Raw genomic sequence first — 21,215 nt, 5'->3', positions numbered from 1 at the left:
GTAGCTGGGACTACAGGTGCCCGTCACCTCGCCCGGCTAGTTTTTTTTTTTTTTTTTTTTTTTGTACTTTTTAGTAGAGACAGGGTTTCACCTTGTCAGCCAGGATGGTCTTGATCTCCTGACCTCGTGATCCGCCCGTCTCGGCCTCCCAAAGTGCTGGGATTACAGGCTTGAGCCACCGCGCCCGGCTTTTTTTTTTGTTTTTTTTTTTTTGAGACCGAGTCTCACTCTATTGCCCAGTCTGGAGTACAGTGGCATGATCTCGGCTCACTGCAACCTCCGCCTCTTGGGTTCAAGCAATTCTACTGCCTCAGCCTTCCAAGTAGCTGGGATTATGGGTGACCACCACCATGTACAGCTAATTTTTGTATTTCTAGTAAAAATGGGGTTTCGCCATGTTGGCCAGGCTGGTCTTGAACTCCTGACCTCAGGTGATCCACCCACCTTGGCCTCCCAAAGTGCTGGGATTACAGGCATAAGCCATTGCACCCGGCCTTTTGTATACAATGTTTTCTAAGAAAACAGGATGAGGTGTTGGTAAGGGTTTCTGTTGGAATCTGTGGTCCTAACTGATGAGACCCTGGGAGCTTAGAGCCATCAATGACAACAATGGCAATGTGGCTAAGAGCTCCTGTATTCTTTGCATATATCATCTCAGATCCTAACAACCACCTGCAAGAAATGTATCATTATACTCATTTTATAAATGAGGAGACCAACATCAAGGAAATGTCAGGGCCTGGTGCAGTGGCTCATATCTGTAATGCCAGCACTTTGGGAGGCCAAGGTGGGCAGATCACTTGAAATCAGGAGTTTGAGGCCAGCCTGGCCAAAATGATGAAACCCTGTCTCTACTGAAAATACAAAAGTTAGCCAGGTGTAGTGGCACATGCCAGTAGTCCCAGCTACTCAGGAGGCTGAGGCCCGGGAATCGCTTGAGCCCAGGAGGTGGAGGTTGCAGTGAGCCTAGATCGTACCACTGCACTCCAGCCTGGGTGACGGAGTGAGACTCAATCCCCACCGCCACCCCCCCAAAAAAGAGGAAGAAATACGTCAGGAATTCATCCAAGTTTGCACACCCGACTCAGTCTCATGTCAAAGTCTATGCTGCCCAGGCTCCTTCTTAAAGCTTCCTTTGGTCCCTTCAAGTCGATTTCCACAAAAAAAAGAATGTAGCCCCTCTACATGCCTCCTGCAGGAGTTGAGGAGCCTTCTCAGGAGAAAGCTCGATGAACGAATGAATCAAGAACCTGTCCTAGCAAGTGCAGAATGACCTAACTCTGGGTCCACTGAATGAATGAATCAAGACCCTGTCCTAGCAAGAGCAGAAGGACCTAACTCTGGAGCCACAGGAGCCCTAAGGTCCAGAGATCCATGAGCCTGTCCTCAATGGACATGAGACATGTCCTCAGACATCTGGATCTTAAGCAAGCCATTTCTCTATGAAAACAGGATAGCCACATGTTGTCCTGATGGGTACAGGGCCCAAAGAGGGTGGGACTCAGGGATTGTAGCATAATAACCAGAAGGGCCTGCACGGAGGCTGCCACATTCAGAGACATGGGTTACAGGGCAGCTGACAGACGCAGGCCCTCACCACCACTGTCCCCACTGCTCAGGCTACTCATTAATTTCTCTTCCTCTTTCTTGGCAGCCCTTGTAAGTCAAGTCAATCAATTTCAACAGTCAGGAAATGCTGAGACTGAGAGGGGTTGGAGCTCCCTATCCCAGGCACAGAGCTGAATAGCCCAGAACCTGGGTCTGTAGAGAGACCTAGACCTATAAGGGGCCTGGGCCTTGGGCTTCCTTCTCACCTGCTGTGTTCCTGCTCAGCAATTAACAAGTCGGCCAGCCGCAGCTTGCTGCAGTGTGGGTGGGTGGGGAGATTTAGCTCTTTCACTGTGACCCTGCTCCCGTTCCATACCAGGCTACAAGGACAGGAAAGAGTTTCAGCAGAAGGGAGTGAGCAGCCACTTACTCCTTCAATGAATGAGCTTTCCTAAGCAAGGACCAGAGAAATGGTCTCTACACAGAACTTGCAATGCCCACTGGGCACTACTGGGTCCTCCCTCCCACTACCCCCAGCTACTAAAGCACCTTGGAGAACTTAGGTATAGGTGGTGGGAAGTCGTCACTGAATGCAAGGGAGGGAGTGACTTGATCAGGTTTGTATTCAAAAGCACAATGGTACCGGCAGTGTGGGGAATGGGTAGGGGAGGAGTGATCCAGAGAATGGGAAGCCAGTTAGGAGACCAGTCCAGGTGAGGGATGGTAAAGACTTGGGCAAAGGCAGTAGCAATAACACAGCTTCTATAGGGGCTTCGTTACCCTTGGCCTGTATCAGAGGCAAGATAGTCACTACCAAGCTGCCTCTAATTCTTTAGCAAGCAAAGACATTAAAATATTGTAATGAGTAATCTTTCAGAGCAGTGGTTCTCCCCCAGAGGACATTTGGCAATGTCTGTAAGACAGTTTGGTTGTCACAGCTGTGGGGGCTGTAAGGGACTGTAACTGGCACTAATGGGTAGAGACCAGGGGCTTCTAAACATCCTACAATGCACAGGACTACTCCCAACAACAAAGGATCATCTGGCCAAAAATGGTAATAGTGTCCTGGCTGAGAAACCCTGATTTAGACAGATGTTCTAATGTGTTCCCTGTGTTTGAGTAGAAACTCCCCACATATAAGGAAGTCACATGCAGCCCACACTCTTCCCTTGAAACTCAATCAGACCTCCCACTGGCCAGCCCCCACTTACTTGGTCATGACCATGTAGGGACCGCTGAAGAAAGAGAAGGTGGGCTCATCATCAGCTTGAATCACTTCCTTTTCTCCAATGACCAGAAGAGATCCTAGATAGGCGATCTGTGTTGCCCCTGTGAGATAAAACTGAAACCAAGGCATAGCCTCAAATTAGGGGGAGAAGGGAGGAAAAGCAGAACACATCCGGAATCCTATCAACCAGCTAAAAGAATGATAATTGCTATTTATCAACTTTCTGAATACCCCTGTGCACTAGGCCCTTTTTTTTTTTTTTTTTTTTGAGACAGGGTATCACTCTGTCACCCAGGCTGTGGCATATGACATGATCTTGGCTCACTGCAGCCTTGACCTCCTGGGCTCAAGTGATCCTCTCACTCCACCCTCCCAAGCAGCTGGGATTACAAGCATGCACCACCACACCTGGCTAATTTTTTTTTTTTTTAATAGAGATGGGCTTTTGCCATGTTGGCTGGTGTCAAACTCCTGGGCCCAAGTGATCCACCCACCTTGGTCTCCCAAAGTGCTACGATTATAGACGTGAGCCACCAGGCCTCACCACGATTCTTTATATTATCTTTAATCTTTCTAAAAACTTTCAAGGTTGTATGTTATTTCCCTTTTATTCTTTTCTGTGAAGAAACTGAGGCTCATAGAAAGAAGTCAGATGCCTCAAGTGCCATGGCTGGGACTGAGAAGCCCATTGTGGCCCCCACAGCACCCAGGATTGTGTGCGGCCAAATCAGATATTCCTCCTCCCCGCCCCCCCAAGGCTGCCTCAGCACAACAAACAGAACGCGCAGTAGGGCTAGGCGAGTTGGCTCATGCCTGTAATCCCAGCACTTTGAGAGGCCAAGGTGGGTGGATTGCTTGAGTCCAGAAGATTGACACCAGCCTGGGCAACATGGTGAAATCCCATCTCTACTAAAAATACAAGTAACCAGGCATGGTGGCACATGCCTGTGATCCCACCTACTTGGGAGGATTGAGGCACAAGAATTGTTTGAACCCAGTAGGCAGAGGTTGCAGCAGTGAGCCGAGATCGCGCCACTGCACTCCACCCTGGGCAACAGAGCCAGACTCTGTCTCAAAAAAAAAAAAAATTTTTAATTTAAAACTAAAAATTAATTAATTAATTAAAAGATCATTTTCTAAACTTAAGTCTAGCCCAGGGTCATCCAAGGGAATTCTCTGGGGGTTTCACAATTTGTTAGTAAGACAGCAACACTAAGAGATACCTTTCCCTCAATAGGGACAAAAAAGAAAAGAACACCACTTTGGTAAGGATAAGGAGGCAGGAGTTGGACAAAGGTAGGAGATGGGGCCCGATGATTCTCCAGTTAGTCCTGCAAACACTGGCTGTCAGTGGCAACCTCTTACCTTCCCAAAACCAAAGCTGTAGATATTTTGAGCAGAAATGACTCCAGCTTTAAGCAGTCGGTTAGGAGAGCCATTGGGGTTTCTAGAAATATTTAAAAGAGGAAAAAAAAAAAACTCAATTAACCACTCATATCCAGAAGAATAATGCTGAGCCAAGTTTTCAGAAGGTATAGTTGATTTTGTCTTTACTGCTAGACTTTTTGTTACAAAACTAGAGATGATGTAATAGCCAGCCTCTGAGAGGGCCTCTATGATTCTCACTTACCAGTATGCATAACCTTGTGTAGGCGCTCACAGGTCAGACGGGGTTGACCTGTTAACTCATTTTTGACTGTTAACAGTGCAAAACAGTGATGGTCTGTCACTTTGAGGCTAAATCTACCAAGGCTTTGGCCCTGATCTCTCTTGGATCATTTGCTCTGCCAGCTGCCATGATATGAGGACATGATATGAGCAGCCCTAGGGGGAGGCTCAATGCCCAGCACCAATTTGCCAGCCATGTAAACGAGCCATCTTGGAACTGAACTGTCCATCCTCAGTCAAGCCTTCAGATGAATACAGCCCTAACTAACATCTTAACTGCAACTTCTTTAGAAACTCTGAGCCAGAACAACCTAGTTAAACCATTCCCTGATTCCTGACCTACAGAAATTGTGTGAGATAAAAATGTTGTTTGAGGCTGCTAAGTTTGGGGGTGATTCATTATACAGCAATAGATAACAAATACAGATGGTCAGAGTTGGAAATAACCATAAGCACATCTTGTTCAGTTTTTTCATTTTATAGGCAAAAAAATGAAGCCCAGGAACAGGAAACTTGCTGGCCTGAGGTCATAAAATGCAGCAGTGACCAGACCCTGATGTTGCTCATTCCAGCCACTGTTCTTCTCACATTCCACACCCAAACCATCACCTGTGCATCAGGGTACCCCTTCACTGAAGTTGTCTTGGAAGAAGGGGTGATGCCTCGTATTTCTTTGGTTCCCAGAATCTGGCATGGTGCCATGCAGTAGGTGCTCAGTTAATGCTTGCCAGTTGAGTACTTTCAGCTCAGACTGAAGGAAAAAACAACCTACCACCACCAGAGGCACTTTCCTTTTCTTGGCAAATGGCAAAGGAGCTGGGGGACGGTGCATATTCAGGGCCAGCCTACCTCAGGTCTGTGAGGCCCCACATGCCACTACTAGAGAACACATGTAAACGCTTTACTTCTTTTCTATTTCCTCAGCAACTCATCACTGCCAAGCTGTCCCGTATCTGCTTTAAGCTGCTATGCTATTGAGGAGAAGACTCTGAAGTTTAGACTGAGATAAACTGAGCATCCCAGTTTACACCTGGTATCTCAGCACCATTATTGATAGTCTCCCTTTCACTCTGGAAACAGCCAACAGATAATAAGCTATATGGTCACTCTCACTTGAGTAGACAGGCCCTAAGAAAAAGGCCACTTTTCTACACCAAATCATCAGCCTCTTCTTAAAATAAGGCTTATGTGCTTAGGCCTCAGAAGATCTAAGAGACAGTGAACCGTTTCTTGCCCAGGGGAACAGAACTTGTGCTGACAGTGACGATGTCAGCCTCCAGCAGCAGTGGAACTGGGGGTAACCAGTGACAAGGCCTCCTGCCTTCCACTCTGGGATCTCTGGGCAGTACGTGGCTCTTTGGAGCGGAGAGTTCTTTTTAAGCAAAAGAGCTGAGTGTTCTCAAACAGTGACCTGGACAACAACTGCAGTTCAGATCAACATTTCCTGCTCTCCTACCTAAATTTCTCAGCACACATCTATATAACTAAACTCGGCTGGGTTAAGTGGAGAAAAAACTAACTCCAGTCATCTACAGCCATTGGTCCTCAACTCAGTGCTTTTCTTCTTTTCCCAGTACAAGCTCTGTGCAAACACACGTGTGAGGAATCTTATCTGACATAGTACCACTCACAAATCTCAAAGGCTAACTCTAATTTCAAGAATTTGTGTGGTTTTTTACATTAAGAGAAGGGGGGCAGGCACGGTGGCTCACGCCTGTAATCCCAGCATTTCAGGAGGCAGAGGTGGGTGGATCACTTGAGGTCAGGAATTCCAGACCAGCCTGGCCATGGTGAAACCCCATCTCTACTGAAAATATAAAATTAGCCAGGTGTGCTAATTTTATATTAATCCCAGCTACTCAGGAGGCCGAGGCAGGAGAATTGCTTGAACCCAGGAGACAGAGGTTGCAGTGAGCCAAGATTGCACGGACTCCTGCCTGGGCGACAGAGTAAGACTCAGTCTCAAAAAAAAAAAAAAAAAAGGTGGGGGAAGAGGAGTGTATTTCCATGTAAACATTCCATTAACCCCATAAGAATGCTTCATCTAATTCTAAACTCGATGCTGTATCTAGATAAGTAAGACTGTAAAAGCTCACCCACTCTTACACTTGGGTTTTCCTTTCAGGCTCACTCATGAGCTTCTTCTCCTTCTAGAGAGCCCTACCATGCACCAAGCAGCTAAGGGTTAGTAGCAATGAAGAGGACAGACACAGCCCCTGCCCTCTTGGAATTCACAATTTAATTGGAAAACTGGAGAAGAACATATACAAATAAAATAATTGCAAACTATGACAATTCTCTAAACTCTGAAGAAGGGGTCTCCATACAAGCACCAGGGGCAGAGGGAGGAGATGAAGTGGGAGGGCTTGGATGAGGCAGGGCCTCCAAGGCCAGATAAGGGATTTCTGAACTTAACCTAATAGCCACAGGGAAGGTCCTTAAGGAGTTTTAGCAGAGTGGTACAACCTGATTTCTATTATTTTATTTTTTGTTTGATTACTTTATTTTATTTTAATTTTTTGAGACAGGATCTCGCTCTGTTACCCAGTCTGGAGTGCAGTTGCATGATATTGGCTTGCTGCAACCTCCACCTCCCAGATTCAAGCGATTCTCTCACCTCAGCCTCCAGAGTAGCTGGAACTATGAGGAGCACACCAACACACTAGGCTTTTTTTTTTTGAGACGGTGTGTTGCTCTGTCACCCATGTTGGAGTGCAGTGGTGCGATCTTGGCTCACTGCAACTTCCGCCTCCTGGGTTCAAGTGATTCTCCTGCCTCAGCCTCCTGAGTAGCTGGGATTACAGGTGCATGCCACCACACCCCGCTAATTTTTGTATTTTTAGTAGAGACAGGGTTTCCTCACGTTGGCCAGGCTGGTCTCAAACTCCTGACCTCAGGTGATCCGCCCACCTCAGCCTCCCAAAGTGATTACAGGTGTGAGCCACTGCACTCAGCTACCTGATTTCCATTTTTAAAAGGTCATTCTGGATACTGAGTAAAGAGCCAAAACTGGTCAGAGTGGCAGGCAGCACAGCAGCTAGGAGTTAACGGGATCATGAACTCATCTCGCCTGAGGAGCCAGGAGTATCCAATCATCAGAGGAAAGTCAGGACTTGAAGTGCATGAATGACAGGACAAGGAAGCCTGCAAAAGTGTGGTGAGCCCACCTACCCTGCTTACAGAAAGAGATGCCATCAGAGAAAAGCCAAATGGGAAGGACTTTGTACATACAAACCCTAAGTCAACCAATCCCAGAGAAGTTGAAATGACACTCCTCCCTTCCAAGCTTAACCCTGAGCACGGAGAGAAGCACAGAGCCCACCTCCTGCAGCTGTGATGGAAGAAGGAGGGGGCTGCCCATCCAGCTGGCAGCAAGTCTCTCATATCAGCTGAAAATAGCCGAAGAAACTGTAAGTTAAGCATTTGTGGTCTTTTGCAACCTTAGTAATAAAGGAACACTCTTTCTATTGTTCAGGAGATGACGAAAAAGCCAGAAAGGTGTCCTGCTGGGTAAGGGTTTTCTGCTGGGCTCCTCAGACCTGAGATGTTCCCCTTCTGCTAAACACAGGGTAGTTTCCACTGGAGCCCACACTCATTCCTCTCAGAACTTCTGGGGAGAGGGAAGAGAGGGCCAAAGGTGATCCTCTGGCCTTCCTTCATCAGGGCCAAGCCTTTTCTTTCCAAGCACGCCCCTTTGGATGGGCCAGATGCCAGAGGGCACTGATGTGGAGGAGCCGAAGCAACCCATGCTGCAGGGCTCCCACAAGGAAGGCTGGGTGATGGAGAATATCCCACTCTGCTTGAGGCAGTACTCACCCCTGCACAAGGCTCCCAAACCAGGGTGGGCTGTAGACAAGCCGCTGCGGGGAGTCTATCTTCTTCAGGAGGTCATAAGAGAAGCCCTGGATGATGGCCTGCATGTGTAAGGCACAGCGCTGCATGAACTCCACTATCTGCAAAACATCAGAGATGCCCAATGCGGGCACACCAGTTCTCAATGGAATGGAAGCCTGGGTGTGAAGACAAATGGTCCGAGGAACTGAGAGCCCCCAACAGAAAAATCTCTCAAAAGGAAAGGGCCCAGGTGATTTTCTAAAGGTATGGAATGTTTTCAGGGACAGGATTTAGGGCAACAATTTCCTCCAACTCCCTCCTTCAACAGATGAGGAAACCAAGGCCAAGAGGAGTAAAACTGCTGGTCCAAGGCCCAACAGCTAATAAGCAGGAGCCCCAGAAAGGAGACTGCACACAGAGGGGCCTGGCACTGTACCTGCCCTTTGAGTTTTACATTTATGTTATTTAGTCTTCATTAAAACACATCACACCAGCCAGGCGCGATGGCTCATGCCTGTAATCACAGCACTTTGGGAGGCCGAGGCGGGCGAATCACGTGAGTCAGGAGTTCAAGACCAGCCTTGCCAACATGGAGAAACCCCGTCTCTACTGAAAATACAAAAGTTAGCTGAGTGTGGTGGTGCATGCCTGTAATCCGAGCTACTCAGGAGGCTGAGGCAGAAGAACTGCTTGAACCCAGGAGGCAGAGGTTGCAGTGAGCCGAGATCGTACCACTGCACTCTAGTCTGGGTGACAGAGCAACATGCCATCTCAAAAAAAAAAAAGCTGAGTGTGTTGGTGTGCTCATGCTGAGCTCATGCCACTGCACTCCAGCCTGGGCAACAGACTCCTTCCCCCCACCACCCCCCCAAAAAAGAAAAAACAATTTCCACCTGCCAAGCAAAGTTACTTAATGTCAGTGGGCCTCAGTTTCCCCACCTGTACAATAAGGACAATAATAGTACTTACCTGAGAGGTTGTTGTGAAGATTAAAGTGACTTAATATATAAAAAACATTTAAAACAACATCTGAGTCATGGTAAGTGCTAGTTAAATAGGTCAGACAAAGTTACAGTTGTTTGCCTTTCCCACAGAATGGATGAGTAGAAAGGTTCACTAGAACTGCCGGAAGTTTCGCAGCTGGCTAACTTGCTTTGATCCAAGCTTGAGAGTCCAGTGCCAAAGCTCAGGCCACTGCACGCTCTGTGCTGACCACTGGGAGCCTGACTCTCAGTCCAGTGCTCTTCTACTGGGCATGGCTACAGAGTGGGACCCACCCTTACCTGGGTGCTACGCTCCTTTCCTGCTGTCAAAGCCCAAGTCTTCGGGTTTTGACCCCTCTCATCGTGGAGTCGCAGGTCACCTCCTGCATCCAGCAGTTTACTAAGGATCCACTGATTGCCTGAAAATGCTGCTGCATGGACAGGGGTGCTCCCATCAAAGCAGCGGCTGGGGAGGGAGATGGGTACAATGGATGTCCATGGCAATGCTCCTGCATTCCATGGAGCAGGGCTCAGTGTGCAACACATGGCTCCCATTCTACAAGGCAACCTTTTTTTTTTTTTTTTTTTCTTTTTTTGAGACGGAGTCTCACTCTGTCGCCCAGGCTGGAGTGCAGTGGCCAGATCTCAGCTCACTGCAAGCTCCGCCTCCCGGGTTTACGCCATTCTCCTGCCTCAGCCTCCCGAGTAGCTGGGATTACAGGCGCCCGCCAACTCACCCGGCTAGTTTTTTGTATTTTTTTTTTAGTAGAGACGGGGTTTCACCGGGTTAGCCAGGATGGTCTCGATCTCCCGACCTCGTGAGCCGCCCGTCTCGGCCTCCCAAAGTGCTGGGATTACAGGCTTGAGCCACCGCGCCCGGCCTCTACAAGGCAACCTTGATGACGAGGAATATAACATCATAATTTGTGAAGCCCATCTGTGACCAGAGGAACTTTCTACACACACACACCTTTTTTTCCCTCCTTCACTCAACCCTTCAAGGAAGTATCATTTCCCAATTTACAGATGAGGAAACAAAATGGCAAAGCTGAGGTTCATTCCCAGGCATAGACCTGGTTCCAAATCCAATTTTCTTTCCCCAGTACCCTGATATTGGCTGCACGGAAACAATGTCTTCACATCTGCAGTGTCCTGGGAACAGGCTAGTCAAGCACAGCCTAACAAGGTGCCAGCTCTCTCATTTGAGAATGTCTCCCCACAGTCCCCCACAAAGATCCTGTGGTAGAGGCCCACAAAATCTTGGCATTAGCAACGCAGTCAAGGATCTACACCTCAGAAAAATTTCACCTCAGAAAAATTTCACCAAAGCCAGTAAACTCTCTGAGGCATGAAGTGACAGCCTTTAATGTGTCCAGGATACAGTGAGGATATGATGTATAGCCTTAGTTTCCTAACCTGGCTACACATGAGAATCACCGGGGAACTCTCTCTTTAACTGAAAAAGAAACACAAATAAGAGGAGGGGGGAAGGGAAAAAAAAAGAAGAAGAGGAAGAGGAGGAAGAGGATGAAGAGGAAGAGGAAGAAGAGGAAGAAGAAAAAGTGGAGGAAGAAAGAAAATAAAAGGATGACGAAGAGAAGATAAGAAAAAAGTCCTCCAACTCCAGACACCCAGTTCTCTTACCAAGATGCAATTACTATTACAAGTTTTTGTATCCTTCTGGAAATGTTCTAGGTATATACAAGTATAGATAAGAATACACTATACAAACTCTTCTGTATCTACATATTTTCTTTTCTCTTTTTTTTTTTTTTGGAGGCAGAGTTCCGCTCTTGTCACCCAGGCTAGAGGCACGATCTCAGCTCACTGCAACCTCCGCCTCCCAGGCTCAAGTGGTTCTTCTGCCTCAGCCTCCCAAGTAGCTGGGATTACAGGTGCCCGCCACCCACGCCCAGTAACTTTTTGTATTTTTAGTAGAGACATAGAGACATGGTTTCACCATGTTGGCCAGGCTGGTCTCGAACTCCAGGTGATCCACCCGCCTCAGCTTCCCAAAGTGCTGGGATTATAAGCGTGACCCACTGCGCCCGGCCTATGTATTTTCATTTAAGAATCTATCCTGGAGAAATTGCCATATGAGAAACTACAAGGCACCTCCATTCTTTTTAACAGCTGCATAGTATGCCAATGAATGGGTGTATCATAATTTAGTTAATAAGCCGCAGCCGGGCGCGGTGGCTCAAGCCTATAATCCCAGCACTTTGGGAGGCTGAGATGGGTGGATCACGAGGTCAGGAGATCAAGACCAACCTGGGTAACATGGTGAAACCCCGTCTCTACTAAAAAATACAAAAACTAGCTGGGCAAGGTGGCGGGCGCCTGTAGTCCCAGCTACTCGGGAGACTGAGGCAGGAGAATGGCGTGAACCCGGGAGGCGGAGCTTGCAGTGAGCTGAGATCCAGCCACTGCACTCCAGCCTGGGTGACAGAGCGAGACTCTGTCTCAAAAATAAATGAATAAATAAATAAAATAAGCCGCTGGGATATCTGTCAAAAGCACAGATTCTCAGACTATACCTTACACTGACTGAAACAAAACTTGCAAGCACAGGACCCAGGAATGTGGTTTGGTTTTGTTTTATTTTTCAAATTCCCCTGGTGATATTAATGAGGCTTGCCTGCACCCAGGCATATAGGAACCACTGATCCCATTGGTTCTCACTGCAGGCTCTCTCCCACTGCTGGGCAGAGAAGCAGTTCAGCACAGTGCATTGTGGGAACCACAATATCCTCCTTGCTGCAAAAACAGCTTTGTATAATGTCTTACCATCTTCTTTTTTGTTTTTTGGGTTTTTTTTTTTTGAGACGAAGTCTCGTTCTTGTTCCCCAGGCTGCAGTGCAATAGTGCGATCTCAGCTCACTGCAACCTCCACCTCCTGGGTTCAAGAGATTCTCCTGCCTCAGCCTCCCAAGTAGCTGGGATTACAGGTACGCACCACCACACCCAGCTAATTTTTGTATTTTTTTTTTTTTTTTTTTTGAGACGGAGTCTCACTCTGTCGCCCAGGCTGGAGTGCAGTGGCACAATCTCGGCTCACTGCAATCTGCACCTCCCGGGTTCAAGTGATTCTCCTGCCTCAGCCTCCCTAGTAGCTGGGACTACAAGCGTGTGCCACCGCACCCAGCTAATTTTTTGTATTTTTAGTAGAGACGGGTTTCACTGTGTTAGCTAGGATGGTCTCCATCTCCTGACCTCATGATCCGCCCCCCTCAGCCTCCCAAAGTGCTGGGATTACAGGCGTGAGCCACCGCACCCGCCCTAATTTTTGTATTCTTAGTAGAGGCGAGGTTTTACTATGTTGGCCAGGCTGGTCTCGAACTATTGACCTCATGGTCCACCCGCCTCAGTCTCCCAAAGTGCTGGGATTATAGACGTGAGCCACTGCGCCTGGCAGCTTTTGTATTTTATGTGTGTGTGTTGTAGAGGGGTTGGTTATAAGATTGCTTAGGGGAGGAAAAGTTGGAAGCTTAGAAAAGTACAAAGAAAAAAGCCAATTAGTATGAGAATTAAGTAACCAGAGGTAACTTAAAACAATGAACATTTTGTTGCGTTTCCTTCCAGAATTTTTCTTGACTCACACATGCTCTACTGTCTCTACTGTATTGTTTAATTTCAAAGCCCGGAAGGAAATGAGTCAGCCAGATGCAGTAGCTCACACCTGTAATCCCAGCACTTTGGGAGGTGAGGTGGGAGGATTGTTTGAGCCCAGGAGTTTTGAGACCAGCCTGGGCAACAGAGACCCTGTCTATACCAAAAAAAAAAAAAAAAAAAAAAAAAAAAAAAAAAAAAAAAAAAAGCAGCATGGGGACTGGCTCAGCTGATATTTGCATATACCCGTGTTGTATGGAGGCCATATTGGGACAGCCTGCAGTTCTTCAGCAAAAATGCAACATCTTCTTTTTTCTTCAGTTTTTCCCACTTTTTTTTTTTGAGATAGTCTCGCTCTAGTCACCCAGGCTGGAGTGCAGTGGCATGATCTTGGCTCACTGCGACCTCCGCCTCTTGGGTGCAAGCAATTCTCCTGCCTCATCCTCCTGAGTAGCTAGCATTACAGGTGCCCACCACCACGGCTGGCTAATTTTTGTATTTTTAGTAGAGATGGGGTTTCACCTTGTTGGCCAGGCTGATCTCAAACTTGACCTCAGGTGATCCACCCACCTCGGCCTCCCAAAGTGCTGGGATTACAGGCATGAGCCACCAAGCCCCGCTATTTCCCACTTCTTTTAATTACTGGAACAAGGTGTATAAACAATGCCTTGAGTGAAATAGTCATGACCATCATCACTTTCATATTCTGTATGACAGTATAACTGTGTTCAGAAAACATAAACTGTTTTTTAAAAGCCTGTATAAAAAAATACAGATAAAAATTGAAATATTTTATAGTCATCTGCATTTACAACTGCTTTGTCCAGGCTTAAAGCTGATTTCTTTAAAGATCAAACCATTCAAACCTTTAATTTTCAAGATCAGGGAATTGAGACTAGCCCATGATATGGTGCATAGTAGTAATGACACAGCTGAGACCAGGAAGGAGCTCAGCTTCTGAAGACCTCAGAGTTTAAAGAAGTTCCCTCTTTCAAGTATCCAGGAAGGCCACTTGTAATGCCAGGCAGTGCCAGGAAGGAAGTGGAAATGGACAAGAACAAGAGAGGATGGCAAACCCCTATGGCTTTGTTATTTTGTTGTTAGGAACATTTTCATGTGACTTAAAAAATATCTGATGATTAGCTGCATAGAGGTACCAGGAAAAAAAAGTTTAAAAATTTTTTTTATCTGATCAAGGTGAAGGGGAATTTCTGGGAGGAGGCTTTATTCCTTTTTTTGTTTTTGATGAAGTCTTGCTCTGTTTCCTAGGTGGAGTACAGTGGTGCGATCTTGGCTCACTGCAACTTCTGCTTCCTGAGTTCAAGCGATTCTCCTGCCTCACCCTCCTGAGTACCTGGGACTACAGGCGCACGCCACCACACCTGACTGATTTTTGTATTTTTAGTTTTGCCATGTTGTCCAGGCTGGTGTTGAATTCCTGACCTCAGGTGATCCATCTGCCTCAGCCTCTCAAAGTGATGGGATTTTAGGTATGAGCCACCACACCCAGCCAGGAGGCTTCTTTTTTTTTTTTTTTTTTGAGATGGAGTCTCGCTCTGTCACCCAGGCTGGAGTGCAGTGGCGCAGTCTTGGCTCACTGCAGCCTCTGCTTCCAGGGTTCCAGCAGCAATTCTCCTGCCTCAGCCTTCCAGATAACTGGGATTACAGGCACACGCCACTATGCCTGGCTAGTTTTTGTATTTTTTGTAGAGATGGGGTTTCACCATGTTGGCCAGGCTGGTCTCGAACGCCCGACCTCAGATGATCCACCTGCGTCAGCCTCCCGATGTGCTAGGATTATAGGTGTGAGCCACCGCACCCAGCCAGGAGGTTTTATTCCTATTATATGCGCAGTGGAAATGCTGTGATGGACTGGACCTATTGAAGTCACAAATCAGATGCCTGCTGGACCAAGTAACTGGGTTTAGGCTTTCTCTGAGGAGGGTCAGGGATCTATTGCTGTTGGGCAGGAAAGGGAGCCAGGAAAGGGAGCCAGGAAAGCCAGATATTCCGAATTTCCAAGAGCCAGAAATCCCAGTTTTTAATTTGAAATCTCCCAAATGTTGCCGGGCGCAGTGGCTCACGCCTGTAATCCCAGCACTTTGGAAGGCCAAGGTGGGTGGATCACGAGGTCAGGAGATCAAGACCATCCTTGTCAACATGGTGAAACCCTGCCTCTACTAAAAATACAAAAAAATTTAGCCGGCCACGGTGGCGGGTGCTGTAGTCCCAGTTACTCAGGAGGCTCAGGCAGGAGAATCTCTTCAACCCAGGAGGCGGAGGTTGCAGTGAGCCAAGATCGTGCCACTGCACTCCAGCCTTGGCAACAGACCAAGACACTGTCTCAAAATGAAGAAAGAAAGAAAGAAAAGAAAGAAAAGAAAAGAAAAGAAAGAAAGAAAGAAAATCTCCCTATTTCAATTTTTTTTGAACACTGTGTGTACCACATAAACTTCTGAGTTGGCTAGCCAGAGACTCCAGTTTTTAGGCTTTACGATAAATAAATATGATAGTACACATTTTGATACCAGGTAGACCTGGATTTTCTTGTAAGCTTAGCTGGGTATAAATCATTATTCCTTTCCTTCTTAGCATTCATGAGAAATGAGAAATAATATCATCTCTCTCCCAATCCAGCTTTCTTATTGTTTGTGGGAGGAATGATTAGATGGTAAAACGGGCTGGGCGCGGTGGCTCACACCTGTAATCCCAGCACTTTGGGAGGCCGAGGTGGGCGGATCACCTGAGGTCAGGAGTTCGAGGCCAGCCTGGCCAACATAGCGAAACCCTGTCTCTACTAAAAATACAAAAATTAGCCAGGCATGGTGGCAGGTGCCTGTAATTCCAGCTACTTGAGAGACTGAGGCAGGAGAATCACTTGAACCCAGGAGGTGGAGTTTGCAGTGAGCCATAGTAGCGCCACTGCACTCCAGCCTGGGTGACAGACCAAGACTCCATCACAAGAAAAAAAAAAAAAAGTACAAAAACTTCCAATATCAATAATTTATGTAAACACAGCCTCTTTAAGTAAGATGGGAAAGACTTATGATTATTCATATTCTGGCGTTCCTGTGAAAATCAGCTAGAATCACTTAAGTGCTCAAAACCCCAGTTTCTGGTTCTGTTTAATGGGAACTGAAAAAATATCCACCACCACTCTCCCTTCTCTGTCAAGGTGTCAAGTAAGCTAACATTTGGGAAGGCCCTAGGAAAAGCCGAAGTGCTTCACAAAAAGAGATGTTCGGCCAAGTGCAGTGGCTCACACCTGTAATGCCAGCACTATGGGAGGCCAAGGTGGATGGAGGCCAGGAGTTCGAGACCAGCCTGGCCAACATGGCAAAACCCTGTCTCTACTAAAAATACAAAAAATTGGCCAAGCATGGTGGTGCGCACTTGTAATCCCAGCCACTCAGGAGGCTAAGGCAGGAGAATTGCTTGAAGCCGGGTGGTGGAGGCTGCAGTGAGCCAAGATCATGCCACTGCACTCCAGCCTGGGTGACAGAGCCAGACCGTGTGTCAGAAAAAAAAAAAAAAAAAAAAAAAAAAGTAGATGTTCACCTGTCAGTAATTCATTGTGTTGCTGTTCCATATTAAAATTTAGACCAACTATTAAACTTCAATTCTTTTAGTGTGTTTTTTTTTTTGTTTGTTTGTTTTTTTAAGATGGAGTTTCGCTCTTGTTGCCCAGGCTGGAATGCAATGGTGAGATCTCAGCTCACCACAACCTCCTCCTCCCGTGTCAAGCGATTCTCCCGCCTAAGCCTCCGGCGTGGCTGGGATTACAGGCATGCGCAATCACGCCCAGCATTGTATTTTTAGTAGAGACAGGGTTTCTCCATGTTGGTCAGGCTGGTCTCAAACTCCTGACCTCAGGTGATCCTCCCACCTCGGCCTCCCAAAGTGGCTCACGGATTACAGGCGTGAGCCACCATGCCTGGCTTAAACTCTGATTCTTTTAAACCACAGCTATAAGAGTCAGGCAAAAGTCACCCTTTTTTTTTTTTTTTTTTTTTTTTTTCTGAGATGGAGTGTCACTCTTGTTGCCCAGGCTGGGGTGCAATGGCACGATCTTGGCTCACTGCAACCTCCACCTCCAGGGTTAAAATGATTCTCCTGTCTCAGCCTCCCATGTAGCTGGGATTACAGGCAATGCGCCACCACGCCCGGCTAATTTTTTATATTTTTAGTAGAGGCAGGGTTTCACCATGTTGGTCATGCTAGTCTCGAACTCCTGACCTTGTGATCCGCCCGCCTTGGCCCCCCAAAGTGCTGGCATTACAGGCGTGAGCCACTGCGCCCGGCCAATGGTTCTTCAAATTAGTTTCTAAACACCCCAACTCATCTTAATAGCACAACCCCTATTTTCTAGACATCAGTATTATTGTACTTACTGATTTGGATCTGATCCATAATCCACCAGAACATCAACTAATTTCCTAAGGCCCAATAATGCCGCAACAAAAAGTGCTGTTTGGCCCAAGTTGTTAACTGCATCAACATAAATTCCTGCAAAGGAAATATCAGAATCAATGCAAATATCAGAAAATTTCCTGAGATGGAACTGGGTGGTGGTGGGGGGGATTAAAGAAGGCCTTCATTAGTCGCACATAGATATACTGGAAGGCAAACTCAGTGTTTATTCATCAAAAATATTTACAGAAAGTTGCATTGAAGCATTTAGTTCACCACACTCTGGTGTATTACAAAACGGATTAAAATGGTTCTCAATCATGGGAAGGGATGAGGGAGGGACTAAAGATACTGTGTGTGTTGGGAGGAAGGCTATAACATAAAAAGAGCTCACTGGAATTACAAGTCCTCACCTAAAAGATCTTACTAAAGTATAAAGACTAATTAGACAAGGGAAAACAAAATACACAAAACAGACCAATTTCCAGTACTATCAAACGATGAGGCTGTGAATAATTAAAAGGGACTGAAAAAAAAGAAAAAGGCCAAAGTAGTAACACGACCAAGAAAAAAAATAAAACACGTCTTACCTACCAAGAAAAAATTAATCGCGCACGCCTGTAATCCCAGCTCTTTGGGAAGCGGAGGCGACTGGATCACCTAAGGCTAAGAGCTCGAACCCACCCTGGCCAACAAAGCGAAATCACCTCTCTACTAAATATACAAAAACTAGCGGGGAATAGAGGCGAACCTGCAATCCCACCTACTTAGAAGACGGAAGCAGGAGAAATGCTTAAGAGACGGAAGCTGCAATGACCCGAAATCGGGCCATTTCACTCCGGCCTAAGATAACAGAACAATGCCCTAACTCAAAAAAGTAAAAAACAACAGCACATGTACACACTTAACCAGTCTCCAAAAAACAAAAGAAAAATGAGCATTCTCTTAAACCACAACTAGTTGAAAAAATCGCTGACTAGTTGACACACAAACTACCTTTAATACACAAGTAAAAGATCTGGAACCACTCAGATTGGGCTCTCTCCCTCTTACTCTCCTAAAAAGGAAAGAAAAACGACCATCAATGCCAAAAAGCAAACGCGATAAAACAGTACCAAGTAGCAATCTCACGCTCAGAAAAAAAAACACTGCACCTCTATCCTCGTGGTTTCCGGTATTTTATACATTCAAAGAAACTTCTCTAGTAACAAACTATAGAAATAATTCCGGAAAGTAGAGTCTTACCCAACCGTACCACGCCTCCCCGATGCGAAAGAAACTCACACATATTTCGCTGATGGTGAGTTTTTCGTGAGCACCATTTTCTCCTAGAAAATATTAGTATGTGCTTTTTTCCAAAAACGATCTTTCCATTACCAAAGTTCGACAAAGCATTTAAAATAAACTCAAAATTTCGAAGATACTTTAGGCAATCACGGTAATTAACATATGGTAGCAAAACAGCCAATCACTCGCTAGATACTTTCTAACCCCGCCCCATTTTCCTCCACACGTAACGCTGACGACTATAAAGCGCGCCGGAGCTCCAGAAACCTTCAACGACGCTGCCCAGTTTGGACCGATAATCGGAAGCGAGGAGGCCCTTCGAGAACAACCAAAGAGTGAAGGAGAAAGCGATAATTCAAAGCCAAAGACTTTGATATTCGCATAGCGCGCCCTATTATATTTTATACTGTGATCAAAATTCCAGACACATAAATACTTTGGATTTCTTCCCCCCAAACCAGGGAGTTTTTATTCTACATGGCATTGCTGTGTTTATTTTTTTCTGGTTCTCGCACTCTTGCCCAGGATGGTCCTGAACTCCTGGATTCAAGCGATCCTCCCACTTCAGCCTTCCAAAATGCTGGGATTACAGGCGTGAGCCATCACACCCAGTCACTGCTGTGTTTAAACAAGCAGGACAACATATTCCCCTGGTTTAAGCTTCAGTAGCTTCCCATTTCTTGAGGTAGAAACAAAACTTCTCTACATACTTCTGTGAGAAAATATTTTAAATGGTCCATTTTCAAGGCATAATAGATAAATCTAAGTACTGGCAGCCAGCCTGCAAACGTAACAAACCGCACAGCTCATGCACCTAGAAGGTCACAATAAGCGAACAGAATGTAGAGGAAGGGTCAGCCCATAAAAGGGAAGAAAGTTTCTTTATTGGGAAATCGAAAATTAAAGCAGAGGGTTACAGCTGCAACCCTGAGGTCCACTACCATCTTGAGGCAAGCTAGGGCCAGAGATGGTAGTTCCCCGCTGTACTCCCAGCACTTTGGCAGGCCAGGCAGATCACTTGAGGTCGGGAGTTTGAGACCAGCCTGGCTAACGTGGAGAAACCCCATCTCTACCATAAAAATAGAAAAATCAGCCGGGGGCTGGGCGCGGTGGCTTACGCCTGTAATCCCAGCACTTTGAGAGGCTGAGGCGGGTGAATCACAAGGTCAGGAGATTGAGACCTGCCTAGCCAACATGGTGAAACCTCGTCTCTACTAAAAACTACTAAAATCAGCTGGGCATGGTGGCACGTGCTTGTAGTCCCAGCTACTCAGGAGGCTGAGGCAGGAGAATCACTTGAACACAGGAGGCAGAGGTTGCAATGAGCCAAGATCACGCCATTGCCCTCCAGCCTGGTGACAGAGCAAGACTCCGTCTCGGGAAAAAAAAAAAAAGCAAATAACAAAAAAAGCCAAAAAGTAGGCAGAGATTAGAGGAAAACCTGGAAGACATGGGTCACAAGTGACAAGGAAGGTTAAAAGTTTCAAAAAGGAGGATCAGTCAACAGTATCAAAGCCTGAGACATCTAGTAAGAAGAAATTGGGCTGGGTGTGGGGGCTCACACCTGTAATTCCAGCACTTTGGGAAGCTGAGGTGGGTGGATCACTTGAGGCCAAGAGTTCAAGACCAGCCTGGCCAACATGGTGAAACCCTGTCTCTAATAAAAATACAAAAATACACAAAAATTAGCCGGGCTTGGTGGCAGGTGCCTGTAATGCCAGCTACTCGGGAGGCTGAGGCAGGAGGTGGAGGTTGCAGTGAGCTGAGATCGTGCTACTGTACTCCAACCTGGGCAACAGAGTGAGAACCTGTCTCAAATAAAAGAAAAAAAGAAAAAGAAACAGTGTTCATGGTGAGAGCATTACTAGAGGGGTTCACATGTCTTACTGCTCAGGACTTGCTGTGTTACAAAAATTTGTGGTATATTTGTGTCCTCTACCAGACTGTCTTTCCTACACTAGAGGGTAGGAACTGCCCAGTGTATCTCCCCTATCTTCAGTGCCTTGTTCACTTATCTGCCCAACACAAGCCAGCCTAAGAGTAGAGAAGAGCAGCAGAGAACAGAAAAAGGACAATTCTGCATGGATCTCTCAGTTATGCGTGTTACGGGGGCAAGGCACTAACCTGTTCAGGGCACCTCTTTGAAGATATTTGCATAATGAACTTTGGAAGACAGATAGTATCTACATTCATAGCAAATTGAATACATGCTTACCATCCAGTATAATAAAAACAATGTCTCCAGCCGGGCGCGGTGGCTCACGCCTGTAATCCCAACACTTTGGGAGACCGAGGCAGGCGGATCACCTGAGATCAGAAGTTTGAGACCAGCCTGGCCAACATGGTAAAACTCCGCCTTTACTAAAACTACAAAAAGTAGCTGGGAATGGTGGCGGACGCCTGTAATACCAGCTACTCAGGAGGCTGAGGGAGGAGAATTGCTGGAACCCACAAGGTGGAAGTTGCAGTGAGCTGAGATCTCAACATTGCACTCCAGCCTAGGTTGACAAAGCGAAACTCTGTCTCAAAAAAAAAAAAAAAAAAAGGTTAAAAGGAAAAAATACTGATATTCTGGCTACTGCTATTGCTATGAGTTATAAACCATCATTCATCTATGACCCCAAGAATCTCATCCACACACCTGTAGC

At 46.5% G+C, this 21,215-nt stretch overlaps 1 protein-coding gene and 1 non-coding gene across 2 annotated transcripts in view; both read right to left on the bottom strand.

Moving 5' to 3' along the window:
• TEX14 (testis expressed 14, intercellular bridge forming factor) overlaps positions 1-21,215 on the bottom strand; it is a 144,234-nt gene that overhangs the window by 59,546 nt on the left and 63,473 nt on the right. Inside the window, exons 3-8 of the mRNA XM_050764814.1 lie at positions 17,262-17,376; positions 9,562-9,727; positions 8,261-8,397; positions 4,142-4,223; positions 2,760-2,890; positions 1,815-1,928 (exon numbers count right to left, since the gene is read on the bottom strand). Of these exons, the coding sequence (XP_050620771.1) occupies positions 1,815-1,928; positions 2,760-2,890; positions 4,142-4,223; positions 8,261-8,397; positions 9,562-9,727; positions 17,262-17,376 (745 nt within the window). The remainder of the gene's footprint in view (positions 1-1,814; positions 1,929-2,759; positions 2,891-4,141; positions 4,224-8,260; positions 8,398-9,561; positions 9,728-17,261; positions 17,377-21,215) is intronic.
• LOC126940095 (small nucleolar RNA U3) lies at positions 18,304-18,523 on the bottom strand. Its single transcript, XR_007720610.1, has one exon. It is a non-coding gene; the product is annotated as a small nucleolar RNA U3 (small nucleolar RNA).

This window comes from Macaca thibetana, chromosome 16 (genome assembly GCF_024542745.1).
Source record: "Macaca thibetana thibetana isolate TM-01 chromosome 16, ASM2454274v1, whole genome shotgun sequence".
Taxonomy (NCBI): Eukaryota; Metazoa; Chordata; class Mammalia; order Primates; family Cercopithecidae; genus Macaca; species Macaca thibetana.
This window is presented reverse-complemented; position numbering and strand designations above follow the sequence as displayed.